At 46.2% G+C, this 15,030-nt stretch overlaps 1 protein-coding gene across 1 annotated transcript in view; it reads left to right on the forward strand.

Annotated features, from left to right (window-relative positions):
- Window positions 1–15,030, forward strand: part of LOC138250008 (cohesin subunit SA-2-like) — a 434,120-nt gene that overhangs the window by 180,382 nt on the left and 238,708 nt on the right. Inside the window, exons 6-8 of the mRNA XM_069204310.1 lie at window positions 400–471; window positions 1,837–2,041; window positions 2,318–2,469. Of these exons, the coding sequence (XP_069060411.1) occupies window positions 400–471; window positions 1,837–2,041; window positions 2,318–2,469 (429 nt within the window). The remainder of the gene's footprint in view (window positions 1–399; window positions 472–1,836; window positions 2,042–2,317; window positions 2,470–15,030) is intronic.

A 15,030-nucleotide genomic window follows, 5' to 3' on the forward strand; every position in this document is an offset into this window, starting at 1 on the left:
ATTTCCCTGGGCTGTTTTTGTTTTCCTGGACAGCTCTGACCAGACGTGTGGCTGCTTCTTCAGAATTGGCTGCACTCAGGTTTTCAGCAGCGCTGACCTGTACACTGGTTAAGGCACATTTACATAGAAATCTAAAAGAATCCATCAATTTAAAAAATAACGTTCCTAGATCCTAACACTGTGTATGAATATATGTTGGAGTTGATTCATTTAACAACAGTTGACTTGAAATGTTGAACCTGAAACGATTGGTATGTGTACTAGCCCAGTGCTAATATCTGAGTGATATCAGAATTGATTATTGTGTTGTATAGTAGTACTATAGTCGTATACGTAGATGAGAGCTAGAAAATAGGGTCTACTTCATTCACACAAATGTTTTTTCTCTTTCCATTGTAGGAAACTGGACTGCAGTTTAAAAAGTTCATGGCTTATCCCTGGATATTGACTGTTACGTGGCCTGTAGACATGGTGAATACCCATATTTACTTTCAGAGTCCTATCGTTAGTTCAGATATAGTCTCTCATTTATTTAAACTTTTGGAGAAGGTTCCAGGGTTCTGCCAGAATCTCACATGTCACAAAATAAGGTACCTAAGAAGCATTAGTCAAAGTGCTAAGTGAATTGAACTATGGTCATAGATCTAGGACTCGGAGGCATAGAATGTTGAACAGTAGCTCTTCTGTTATGACAATGTAGTATTAGCACATTTCTTGGAATGATCAGAGTGGGACGGCCAATTAGGCTCCCAATTGTAACCACAAATCTTCCTTCAAACCCACAGTTGAAGCTCTAATGCAACAGACAGCTCGTAGAGAAGGTGGTGGTGAGAGAAGGTGAAGGCTGACAGACATATATTCATGTGCTAATAGCATTATTGACCTTAAAACCGGACTGTAAGATCAGACTCTTCCCCTCTGTTAGCTCCTTCACTTGTGCTCTAGACCTATCACATTAAGTTACAAGCTTTAATGGCCGGCTTTACTTAATAATGCTCCATTAAAGTTGTGTGATTGTATGACAGATAGAATCACAATAAACATTCTGTTTTTAAAATCTCCATGAAGGGCGGCGCTCTTGCAAAAAACGGAACACCTTACTGGCAATACAATGAATTGTGATTTATTTGTTAAGAAGACTCATAGCCCCTTTAATGCCTAAATCAAAACAAAGTTTGTGATTTATTTGAAAAGAAGACTTTTATCACCTTTAATGCCTGAATCAAAACATTGTTACGTATTAGTATTTTTATTGTTTTTTTTAAACATTTTTTCAGAAATCAGGGTGTAGCCCAAAATAGAACGAGGCAATATTTGATGCATGTTATTTGCTTTTGTCGTTGTGGTCTGTTTCCAGAAGCAATTTACCTGCCCACAATGCCCAGTACTAAGAATAAGCAGAAGAGAAACTTTCTTCCTGCACGGTTGCCTTTATTGGAATGTTATGTAGTTTCCTTTCCCCTTAGGGTTCTAATAAGATTTAGGGAACGTTTAAATGAGCATACTAAGAAATTAAGTGAAATATAATCTTATTGATTAATCTTTTGATATTTAAGGATTGTGAAGTAATGAAAGATGAATGTATGTTTTATGATTGGTATTAACTCAATTAAAAACAATAACGGTGGTACACAGCTCACCCAGTGTGATTATTAGAGATCGGCATGTTGTCAATTTTTGTCTTCTCATCCTTTCTCTCTTTAAGGCCCATTGCCTAAAAGAGAGGGGTAGTCTGTAGTGACACAAAGATGTATATTTCCCCAGAGTTTTGTAGTTAGAAAGAATGTACACTGTATTGTACACCTTAAGTCATTGTTCTATCTTTTTGTGTTTTAGGATAATGAGAATTATCCACTCATCAACCCTGGGCCTTACTGGAAGAAATTTAAAAGCAATTTGTGTGAGTTCATAGCAATGCTAGTCCAGCAGTGCCAGTACAGGGTCATCTATGATGGTTATTTGATGGACACCATAATCTCACTGCTCACCGGGCTGGCGGACTCGCAGGTCAGGGCGTTCAGGCACACCAGCACCTTTGCAGGTCAGAAAATGACTCCGATGTGAAAAGTGGAGTATTGGTTTTTTTTTTTTTTTTTAGATCTTTGTTTATTTTTCTGTTTAATGTGCGTTTATTCGCCATTTATAATGTTAACATCTTTTGTTATTAATCATTGGTTCTTCCACTAAAAGCCAATGACCCAGTAAATGACCTTTCATTCCGAAAGAAATTTAAGCCTCATAGAGGCTGAGCCTAATAGGGTGGAAATGCCTTCTAACATCCTGCTGCTAGTTGAATTGGTTATGTGTGTTCTTTCAGCATTGAAACTGCTGAGTGCCCTAGTGAAAACAACTTTGAATCTGCATACCAGTATGGATAACAACCAAAGGCTACAAGAGGTAGAGAAAACCAGATTAACCACAAAGAAGGGCAGCCACAAACTGGACCAGCTGAAGAAAAAACAAGATGAGGTTTGTGTTTTTTATAGCTTTCGTTTCCATTTATTTTTAGAATGTGACTGTGCTTTGTACTCCTGTCATCACTCCAGAGCTATTTCTTTAAAAAATCGTAAACTTGGGCTTGCGTCTTTTTTTGTGGACTTACTTATTTTTGGCGTAATGAAAATCCTTTGTTTCCAGACAGTTTCACTTTACTAATCAATACCTGTGGGTTGCCGACAGGTAGAAAATTGACAGGTTTTCTCTTTTTCCCCGCAATGGGTAAAACTGGGTTTATCCCTTCATCTACTAACCTCTCCAAAAGATGTCTGGCAACTGACTTAATCTTTTCACTATAACGTCTTAAATGCTACTTCCTACACGCAGATTCAGAGCAGTCCCAACATCCATTACAGTGTTCCCTACACATTGTAAATGATGGAATTTATAGCTCGGAGTACAGAAAGTACAATATAAGTTGAGCAACTTATATTTTTCATAAGATTTCATGAAAGTGAGGGGTCACTAAGGTTGCAATGTCTGAATAAGATTTGATGTGCCAGTTCAGCAAAAGTGTCTCCTTACTTTCTTAGTTCCATGTGCCGATTTTTCTTTTCATGAGTCTCAAACCATTATTTTCCCAACAGCAGGAGTTTGGATTTGTAGTCTATACCAGGACAATGTGTTTATGCCACATTTTAACTGAAAATTGATTTGAAACTACTCTGCTAGTCCAAAGTGTAAGACTTTTGGCACAGAAAGTTTAGTCAAAGATTTGAACATTTAAAACATTGTTAGTGTTATCATGTAATTAAACAAGGTAAAGCCAATACTGTATAAATACCAATATGGGGGCGTGGTCTGGGGCTGCAAGATGGCGGGCAGAACCTAAGAGAGCTCCCGCCGCCTGACTCCTGATCCGGCAACACACGCTGCTCTTTGGACACGATACACAGGGAGAGCGGCGAGACTGTGTGGCCCGAGCGCAGGGGCACCCAGAGAGCCTGGGAGGGGCTGTGCTGCTTCCCCATGTGCCGTGCTAGCCACAGAGAATTGACAGGCCTCTGCTGCGCGAGGAGACAGAGGCGGCCTTGGCCTAAACGCGGGAAGAAGACCCGGATTGCGGTGAGGAGTGGAGGTCGCAGAGGGCCTGGAAATGGCACGCTTCTGCTTTCTCCCTTCTCCTCCCCACAAACTCCCATCGCCTCTGAAGGGAGGAAGTGAGCTGTCGCTGATTGGGCTGAGGAGGCCCGAAATTGAGGTGAACATGGCGTGAGGGGCAGCGAGCGAGAATGCAGTAATTGCTCGGCGGGCACTCCTAGCAGACCCGGACTGCGAGGTGAGGTGACTGATGGTGATATTTCAGGCAGTGGACTGAGGACCGCCCTGGTGAGAGACGCTAGGGCTGCAGTGTTGAACCCCCTTCTTGAGATATTGTTGGGGCTGCTGTGGCGCTGTGCAAGGGGACAAAGGGACACCAGCATAAGATCGAAGCGGTAAGAGAACTGTCTGCATGCTGACCAGTGGAGAGCACAGCGGCGACGCTGCCTGAGAGTGGCCTGTCTGCTGGGAGTGCTCCTGGAGACCCCCCATGCGGTGCTGCACCGGACTGTAAAGGGCCACAGGCATTGGTTAGCGCTGTCAAGACATCCTGGAAGATTGCTGCTGATGCACTACATGGGGCGGCTACCCCCTTGCATTCCGGGGTGCTGCTGTGGAGGACTGCCCCTGGCCCCTGAGGACAGAACCCTTCGCCCAGCACCTGCTCCCTGCGGTCCAGTGCTGACAAAGATGGACATTTCACTGTTTACATACTTGTAGGAGGACACGGGTTGTGGGAAATTGTGTTCGCTACCTGCAATATTGGTGCTATGGGGAAGAGAGGGGGATCCAGCGCTGTCCCATTCGAGCGACGGGCGTCAGCATCTGCGGTCCCCCTGTGGACGCAGCATGTAGTGGTGGCCCGGGCCCCTACACTTCATGATAAAAAAAATTAGACAAAATCATGGAAGCCATCGCGGCCACTGGGCAGGACGTGCGTAATAGGGTGGATGCGGTGGCAGTGGAGGTCATCCTACTCTGAGAGGACCAGAAGAATCTATCTGCAAGAGTAGCAAGCACAGAAAGTGACCTCAGAGACTTGCGACCATCGTTAGTGGAGCTGGATGGGAAAGTCTGATCCCTCACCGACAAGGGCAGGGAATTGGAGCACAGATCAGAAGATTCTGAGGGTTGGTTCTGATGGAATAATAGCCGAGTAGTGGGGTTTCCAAAGGGGGCGGAAGGGTTTGACCCCATCCAATTTTTTGAGACCTGGCTGGCCCAAACTGTGGGAGTGGAGGCATTATCTTCACACTACATTGTGGAATGTGCACACAGAGTACCGGCTCGCAGGCCGCCTGGAATGCCACCCAGACCAGTAATGGTCCACTTTCTTAATTACACAGTCAAAGAAACAATACTGCAGAAGATACGCATGGTGATGCCGCTCCAGTATGAGAATTCCTGCATCTGTCTGTTTCCAGACTACACAGTGGCAGTCCAGCGTCAATCGGCCTCCTTGCAGGGGTCAAGAAATGCCTGCGCCAAGCGGCCTCGCATACTCCTTGTTATTCCCAACCAAACTTTAGGTAATAACCAGTGGTACCAGCTTCTTCTTTATTGAACCCACGGACGCCTTGGACTGGGTGGAGCAACGCAAATATGAGGTCTCCACGTCGTCATCACCGAATGTGCTCTCTAACCAGCCAAACAGAAAGAAGCGCAGTAGAAAATCCCCTCAAGAGTTTGGCACCCTCTTTGTCTCCCTACTTAATGGCAGACGCTGCGTGGTAGGAAGAGCAACCCCACTGACCTGGTCAGTGAACTGCTCTTCCCCTGTGTAGCTCCACCAGTAAGTGCAGCCCGACTTGAACTTTGACTCTGGTCAAAGTTCGAGGCTCTCAGCCTCTTTCCTCCGTCTTCTCCCTTTCACGCCTTTCTGCCTCTAGTGGGTTGTATTGTGTCTTTTTTGTGCTTTATTGTGCCTTATTGTGCTGTATTGTGCATTTTGTGCCTTTTCTGTGCTTTTTCGCTTTCTGTGTTTTTTATCGGTCTTTTTCCTCTTATTCTCGCATTCTCTCTCATTTCTGTCATTCTCGCATTTCCTCTCCCTTCACTTTTCCCTCTCCCCTCCGCTGCCACCACAACCCGCCCCTTTTTTTCATGCCATCTTTCCCACTCCCTTCTCCCAGCTGTCCTCTCCTCTCCTCCCCCCTCTCCCTACTTAATGGCTGCCGCTCCGCAGGCACGCCAAAGGCAAGCCCCACCTTGACCAGCGCCAGGACACCAGGACCTGCCACCCGCCATCTCTACACGCCAGCAGCACTCCACGCACTTAACCCAGGATGCATCAACAACTGCAAACTTGCATCACCAACCGACACCCACGGACCCTTCAGCTGCCTCAGCTGCTGCCAATCCTACACTGCCACCAAGACCTTGGAACCGTAACAACCCACTTGCAACAACACACCCACAACCCGGAACAACCCACTTGCAACCACATGAAATGCATCCTCCTCAACATCTGCTCACTTCATAAACATGCTACTGAAATCTGGGACCTCCTTGACAGCACCACCTCGGACGTCGCATTCTTCACCGAAACCTGGACCAACACCACCTCTGGCCCAGACATTGCCATTCCCCAAGGATACAAGATCACCCGGAAAGACCGCCCCAGCTGCCCCTGAGGGGGGAATCACCATCATCCACAAGTCTAACATCTGACTGAGCACACACTCCAAAGACCCCACAAGCCTGATGGAACACCTTTTACTTCAAACTTCAGACCAGCCCGACATCCACCCTCAGGGGAACCCTCATCTACCGCCCATCTGGGCCCTGCGCACCCTTCTCTAGCTCCATCATAGACAGCATCACCGCACAAGCCGTCGCAGCCACCAACTACACTCTGCTGGGAGACCTCAACTTCCACCTTGACAACCTTCAAGACCCCATCACAGCATCCCTCCTAGACAACCTCCACAACATAGGGCTCCGACAGATCGTGACGGAACCAACGCATTCAGCAGGACACACCCTTGACCCCATCCTCACAACAGGAACCTCCGTCACCTTCAGGCACACCTCCGAATTTCCATGGACAGACCATCGCTGCATCCATTTCACCTTCAACACACCCACCATCCTCAAACCTCAACACCAGCCATCTCGTAGAAGCTGGGCTAGAATCACCAACGACTAGCTCACGCCACCCTCGCCAACTCCACCCCCTCCATCGCACACAACAACGACCCTAACACCGCTGCCCGCACCTTTCACAAATCGCAGACTGCGCCAACACCATAGCCCCTCTCAAAAAGAACAGCACCCACGCCAAGAAAGCCAACTGGTTCACCGCAGAACTCAGAGAATCAAGATGCACATGTCGACGCCTCGAGAAAATCTGGAGAAACACCAAATCTACTGAAGCCCAAAGCAACCTCAGACCTGCCACCACCGCACACCACCAACTCATCAGAAGCACCAAAAAGAAAGCAATACAAGAAGGAATTTCCCCACACGCACACAACAGCAAGGAACTCTTCAGCATCATCGAAACATTGGACATCCCACCCTCACAAGATCTCAACACATACTTCTACCACAAAATCAAGACCATCTAAGACAACTTCAACGAGGACAACCCACGTGCAGAACACCCTCCACCGGAACCCGACAACAACAAACCAACGATCACCAACTGGACTCCCCTCACCAATGAAGATACACTGAAGACAATGAAGACCATACACTGCAGGGCCCCCACAGACCCATGCCCCCATCACATTTTCAACAGAGACGCTGATACGATTGTCCCCAAGCTCCGCATCACCATCAACCGCTCCCTAGCAGGAACCTCCTTCCCCGACGACTGGAAACATGCCAAGATCAACCCTCTCCTCAAGAAACCCTCGGCGGACCCCACCCACCTCAAGAACTTCAGGCCCATCTCCCTGCTTCCATTTCCAGCAAAAGTCATCAAGAAAGCCATCAACAGCCAACTCGCCACTTTCATCGAAGACCACAACATCCTCGACGCTTCCCAATCTGGCTTCAGAAAAAAACACAGCACTGAAACAGCCCTCCTAGCCCCAACAGATGACATCTGCTCCTTGCTGGACAAGGGAGAGACTGCGGCCCTCATCCTGCTTGACCTCTCGGCGGCCTTCAACATAGTCTCCCACCTCACCCTGACACGCAGACTTCACAATGCCAGCATCAGAGACAAGGCCCTCCACTGGATCCAGTCCTTCCTTTCCGGCAGAACTCAACGAGTGAGACTCCCCCCTTCCTCTTGAACCCCACAACTACCAACTGCATAGCTCCCCAGGATTTTCCCTCAGCCCCATGCTGTTTAACATCTACATAGCCCCTCTAGCCGCCATCGTCAGAAACTACGAACTCAACATCGTCTCCTATGCTGACGACACCCAACTCATCCCCTGCCTATCCATCGAACCCAAAACAGCCAGACACAACTCCTGCGAAGGCAAGGGAGCAGTCGCCAACTGGATGAAAAACGACTCCTGGTGGCCACCCACCTTCGGAAGCCCGCCCGCCCACCCTCATGAGCCAAGCCCGCAACCTCACAATCAATCACTTGTAAAGCGCGCTACTCACCCTTTAGGGTCTCAAGGTGCGGGGGGTTGCTACTGCTTGAATAACTAGGTCTTGAGGCGTTTCCTGAAGGTCAGGAGGTCCTCGGTCTGTTGAAGGTGGACAGGGAGGGGGTTCCAGGTTTTGGCGGCGAGGTGTGAAAAGGATCTGCCGTGGGCTGTAGTTCGATGGATGCGGGGAACGGTGGCGAGGGCGAGGTTGGCTGAGTGGAGTTGGCGAATGGGTGCGTGGAAGGTGAGTCGCTCGTTGAGGTAGGCAGGGCATGCGTTGTGGCGAACTTTGTGGGCGTGGGTGAGGAACCTCTCGATCATCCTGGACTCCAAACTCAACATGGACCGTCAAATCAACTCAGTCACATCCACCTGCTTCCGCACCCTCTGCCTCCTACGCAAGACTTTCAAATGGATCCCCCTCGAACACAGAAAGACTATCACACACGCCCTCCTTACCAGCAGACTGGACTATGGCAACACCTTCTACGCCGGGATCAACATGAAACTCACCGCAAGCTAAAGAACATCCAGAACGCCGCCGCCAGACTGGTCTTCGACCTACCTCGACATTGTCACATCTCTCAGCACCTGCGCACACTACACTGGCTTCCCATAGAGAAAAGAATCACCTTCAAGGTCCTCACCCACTCACACAAAGCCCTCCACGACACCGGACCAGCCTACATGAACAGGCTTCTCAATTTCCACGTACCACACAGGACCCTACGCTCAGCCCAGCTCTCTATCGCCGAAGTACCACACACCAGGAAAACAAGAACAGGGGGACGCTCTTCCTCCTACCTCGCTGCGTCAACCTGGAACGCTCTACCGCTCCACCTCAGACAGACTGCATCCCTCCTGAACTTCACCAAGGAGCTGAAAACATGGCAATTTGAAGAACCTCCACACTGATGGATGCTCCACGCCCCCCTCCCTCCCTCAACGCCTTGTGACCCTTGCGGGTGAGTAGCTGCGCTTAACACTGATTGATTGATTGATTAAGTGAAAGGTGCTCCCACCCCGGTCCAGGCACATCTGGAACAGAAGCAGGCACTTTCAGCTGCAACTGCACTATGGTTGAACAAGGTACTGACCGTATCTCAGATCAGTAACGGACGACACACCGACTCTGAGGCAGAGGCCTCAGTCAGTGAGACTCCCTCTGACATCCTGCCAGTGGTAACCCCGCAAACAGCGGACATGCTAATCTAGGAAGGTACTGGTTATCAGTATAAGTGTCAGTGACTTCGTCACACCCCCCTGCCCTTCGGGCTACTCGACCTGCTGAATAAGACTAATGAAACAAAATGTTTGTAGTGAGAGGTTGTATTCAGTTACATAACATGTTCTATGAGTCAGGCAGCACGAATGCTGGGAATCACACTGGTGCTACATTACAGGCCACCCTACTCCTGGGTGTCCACAGGCCACGCTTCTGGATGAAATGGAGACCCCATTGTTTGGGACTATGTGTTCATGGTTTGGGTTTACCCAGTTGTTCAGGTATCATTTATAGTTGTAATCAAGTTCAACGAAGATATATGAAAGGTGCAAACACAGGAATAGATTTGGCCAAGCAATGGGGAATGCTCATCCTTCCTGTTACCCTCTTCATAATTGTGATTAAATGGCAGAAATTAAAGTAGTGACTTGGAATGTCCGGGACCTGGGCTCTACTCGTAAGAGACATGCAATACAACAGTATATAAGACGTCGTGGGGCACAGATAGCGCTGTTGCAGGAGACGCATATAGCTGGGGTGAAGATGCCAGACTACAGCACATATGGCGTGAACAGTGCTATTGCCACATGTATTCTGGGTTTACCCGCGGAGCCATGGTTTGGGTCCGTGAAGGTGTCCCGTTTCAATCCATTGGCACAGAAATAGATCCAGATAGTCGATATGTTTTTGTAGAAGGGTTCCAGGATGGCAGACCCGTGCTACTGGGTAGTGTCTATGCTCCTAACTTCAATCAAATTGCGTTCTTTGCACATTTATCAGCTGTATTGGTTAAATGAGCGCACCTCCCATGGATTGTAGGTGGGGACTTCAGTGTACATAACATAGATCAGGATCACTCTTTCCACCACTACCAGCTTCACCTGTAGTGTCGGCGGCCACACACTTCTCCCAATGGCTGCAGCAGTGGACGGTGTGCAACTATTAGCGAGCACTACATCCTGACACTAGAGAGTTCTCACATTATTCTATACCTACATGTCAGGCTAGACTATGTGCTCTGTCAGTCGCCCCTACAGTTATTAGTTATTGCAGCAGAATATCTTGGGAAAACCTTATTTGATCATAATCCATTATTGATACATTTCCAATGGGGACAACCACCGGTCCCTACATGGAAGTTGCAGGCTGTAGCACTGGAGGACCAAGGGTTTCGGGGAACCACATGAGAAGCCCTTACGCATTACCTGACTGACAATTGGAGCACGGCAACCACACACACACGATTGGTAGGGAGGCACTGAAGGTAATGAAACGGGGACACTGTATTTGTACAACGGTGGGGGTTCGAGTAACGATACACAGGGAATTAGATTGCTTAGAAACTAAACTTAGGGAGGTAGAACTACAGTCACATGATTCTCCAGAGGGTAAGAGCCAATTACTTACTGCCACAGAGATGCACGCCCTCCTAATAAAGCAACTCCGCTGTCTTGAGTTTAAAATTAATCAGGTGAAGATGCATGCTGAGGGGGACAAATCTGGGCACCTGCTGGCCTGGTTATTGCATAGCTCAGCCCCCACACCACCGATCACGGCAATCACACTATCTCTCATGCACCTGCTCACACTCAAGTAGACATTTGTGATGCTTTCACAACGTACTACCGAGACCTGTATAACCCCCGACAATAGATAGAACCCAGAAGATACAGGCCTTCCTACAAGAAGTGACCTTGCCAGCAGTACAACCTACCAGCATAGAAGCCCTAAGTGCACCCATTATGACTCGAGACATATGTGAGGTGGTATGGGCATCAGCTACAGGAAAGACCCCGGGGATGGATGGGTTCCCTATTTAGTTTTATAAAACCTACCTACCTATACTAGTTCCCAAACTGTTAGAGGTTTACCAGGTGGCATTGCAGGAAGGCAGACTCGCTCTGTCCCTGTGAGAATCCTTGCTAATATCTCTCTAAAATGGTTGTACGGCCGCGGCTCTTGTATTATTTTCATAATCGCCCTCTATTTATCCATAGGAGGGTTTCCGTATGCTGCATGCATGCCCCCGTTGTCCATATACCACTACAACATACCAATTCTCCATAGTAGGAAATATAGGAGCCAGCTAGTACACCATTGCTAGTTGTCAGAGGTGGGATGTCAGCAATACTGGGATGTAATTCATACATAGCTATTTCACCAATAATGACACAGAGTTATTGCTGTGGACCGATGTACTCCACCTTTAATTGAGAGATGCAATGTGCTTCTTTGTAATCCTATTGCCATTTGCTGATGTGAAACTTCCAATTTTGTTTGATATTCACGTTAAACTTGTTTAGAAGTTAAAATTATTGAACCAGTAACTCCTGTCTGGCCACTGAATCATTTATGTAATGCTGCCCCCTGGACAATGTACTATCCGTGGAATGATGTGTACAACATTGACATAACTGTCTTGTAAGTATACCTTGAAAAGATAATAAAATTGGTTAAAAAAATATATAAATTGCAATATATCTTTATTCGATCATTAAAAAGTGGTCGCAAAAGACACATTGCATACCAAATAATATCAAAACAATAGCATTAAAAAGAGCCACAGGTTCTAAAATACACATGCAAAGATGATCCATACCAACATTATGTTATAAAAAAATCACAAAACAGATTAAACAGTAAGAAAGATCATACAGATAGAGTGCCACGATTGCAAATGGCAGATTTAAAAAACAGCTTACATGGAAACAGACAAAAGGGCTTACCAGCATGCTTAAAAAATACAAGGCAGGTCTTTATTGTTTAAAACCATAACATTTAAGAAAGGGCTTTAAAATATTTTTTTGTTAAAAGTTTATTATGCTTACAAAAAAAGACAAAATGTTCCAAAGTTTGAGCAGAAGACTCATCACACGGCCACATAAGAATGGTCTCTTTATCGTACCACCCTAGAGGGAAACCAATCAGTTATCTAATAGTTCCTAGCAGAAATTTGGCTAGGAAAGTTCTTTTCCAGAAATTGGGGACCCAAGTCAAGTAAGGTTCCAAATAAGATGTTGATTGAATCATAGCATAGTCCCGCAGCATCGGTTTCCATTGTTCTTCTGGTTCGCTACAGGCCACTTTGGATTCCGTAATTAGCACTTTGACTTTGCAAATGTCTGCTTTTACAAGCGAGAATGGAGAGGAAAGCAGATCACTCCACCCCAGGGCTTTAGCAGAGGTTTGCACATACTTTAACCAAGGTATTTACATGTCCTTTTCACAAATCAAGCAATTTAAAGAAATCTCCCTGTTAAGAGATATATGATTGCTAGTCCAGACAGAAACCCATAGCATAAAGGGGACGGCTTTGACCAGGTCCGACACATAGTTCTGCCCCAGTTCCTCATGAATGAAGAAATGAGTTGTAGAGGTAGAAGGCAAAGCAGGCGTCAGCAAAATCTGTTCTCCTCCACCGGGGTATTGTCTCGGTAGCCCCATATTCCAGAACCATATGTCAAAACTGGTAGGCACTTCCGCTTATATTCCTCGAGAAGCATCTTGATTGGTCTACTGCCTACTCGTTGAGCAGGATCGAACAGGGCCCCCATAAAATTTTTGGTATGTGCGCAGTCAGGGCTATTCAGGGAAGTCAGGAACTTTTACAATCAACATAGATTTCAACTTAGGGAAAGCTAGCAACCTCCTCTGTGTACCTACCATTTATCTGAAATGGGCCAGCCTTATCTGTTTTCGTGCACCGCACCATATATTTGACGTTGGCAATTGTAAGTCCAGATCCAGGTTATCCATGTATGCAACAAAACTATTAAATAGTGCCCTCAACACATTTGAATTACGTGAAATCAGGACGGCATCATTCGCATAAAGCACTGCCGCTTATTGATCATAGGGAGGTCCTTGCCAGTAATCTGCAAAGTTGCATTTAAACCATTTATAAAAAGGAGAAGTAAGATCGGTGCAAGAACGCAACCCTGGCAAATGCCTCATAAATCAAAAGTATCAGTATGTCACAAAGGATTGACCAAAGTTTGCTGTGGTTGACTCTGTCAAAGGTGCTTCTTGGAATCATAAAGGACAGAAGCAGCTCCCCCACCATTTGTAATGGTATATTTGCTAACAATCAGGCCTGTAAAGTAAGAGTCATAAGTGAATGAGCACCCTATCAGTGTCTAATAACACAGGGATCTGATTGGTGAGGTCCTGACGAAGGCCAACTGACCAACAGAGGCTCCATTGGCTGAAACGTGTAGGCCATATCGCTAGATGTTAAGGATTAATAATATGTCAGAATATCATCTTTTTGTTTCTTTCCCCCTATCCCAATGCACATTAAAGTTGATCTGTTTGGGTATAGGAGGTCATTTGATCTTTTCTCAGACCCCACCATATCTTTAGCCAGACAAATCTTGGTGGAGGCCTTTCACTTGGGGAAGTGAGTACCCAGATGACAGACCCGATAATGAAGCTTTCCACTGTATCATCCCAGTAGAGATTTTATACACTACTGGAGAGAATGTAGTGGTTGAGGGTCTCCAACACTATTTCAGAAAAATTCTGGCACAGAGCTTAGCGTGGTTCATGAAGTGTTACACATGGAAGCTGAGTGAACCCCCTTCTGTTTGCTTGTCTCCCTCCTTGTTTTGATTTATATATTGAATCACTCCAAGAGTCCACTGTCAGGAAACCTCGAAAACTCTGCATTTTTATTTTTTCTGGAGTTACGTCGCAGACATCCACTCAGCAAACTCAGCAGCGTCAAGGGATGAATTGGCGGGACTCAGAGTGCTTTGGGAGCATGTTAATCCCCACTGGATTTAGTGCCTCCCGGTGCACATCCTACCCACTTTTGTGTGCCGCTTAGGCCTTGCGACTGGCTTGGGCCTCTTGCTGCATTTGTGTCTGAGCGCAAGTGAGCCAATTGAAAGTGGTATACTCTCCAACCACTTTGTGTACCTGTTTGCCTCCCTCTTCTTCAGCCTTTGTGCCCCACGCAATACATCACATGAAATACTCCCTTTGGATTTAATATTTTTCACAAGAGACAAAGGCCGCTTTCAAGATTGGATTACCAACTAACAGCTGAAACAACATCTTTATCTTAACCACAAAGTATTCGTTCATCACTCAACCGATTTCTCGAATTTGATGTCTACTCAACTGATTCCATGGTACTCTCCTACTGGTATGTAAACAAGTTGTAACTCTGCAAGGTTTTTCAATTCTGCACACCAGTTTTTGTTATTTTACTCTCACCTTTTATCAACATGAGTTCCACACATCAATTAATACAAATACTGCAGTTCTTACCACATCCTGGAAAACCACCATTGCCTTGAAAAACGTGGTTTAGATCCTTTGAAAATTACTTGATAGCAATCAATGCTAAAAAATTTGACTCCTTTTCAGTCATTTAGGTCAAGAGGGTCAACAAGTATTTGACAATTTACCTGAGATCATACCAACATCTGATTTTGAGGATTGGAATGAGCATATTGCCAGGCTCACAAATAAATTTACTGAACGGCCAAGTGTGGTACTTATGAGTACTTAAACTTGATACTGATTTCCCTGTCATAAAACCTCTCAAAGGTCCGTTATGCAATGTCTGTATTGAAAAGATCAAGTTAAACATGATGGCAGACTCTGGAGCACCTATAACAATAATATCAAATGTGCTATGTAATCAGCTTTAGGCCCAAGTGAAACCTCTTCATCCAACAGTTGTTTCTCCCAAGGCATATGGAGATC

Source organism: Pleurodeles waltl, chromosome 8, assembly GCF_031143425.1.
Source record: "Pleurodeles waltl isolate 20211129_DDA chromosome 8, aPleWal1.hap1.20221129, whole genome shotgun sequence".
Lineage (NCBI taxonomy): Eukaryota > Metazoa > Chordata > Amphibia > Caudata > Salamandridae > Pleurodeles > Pleurodeles waltl.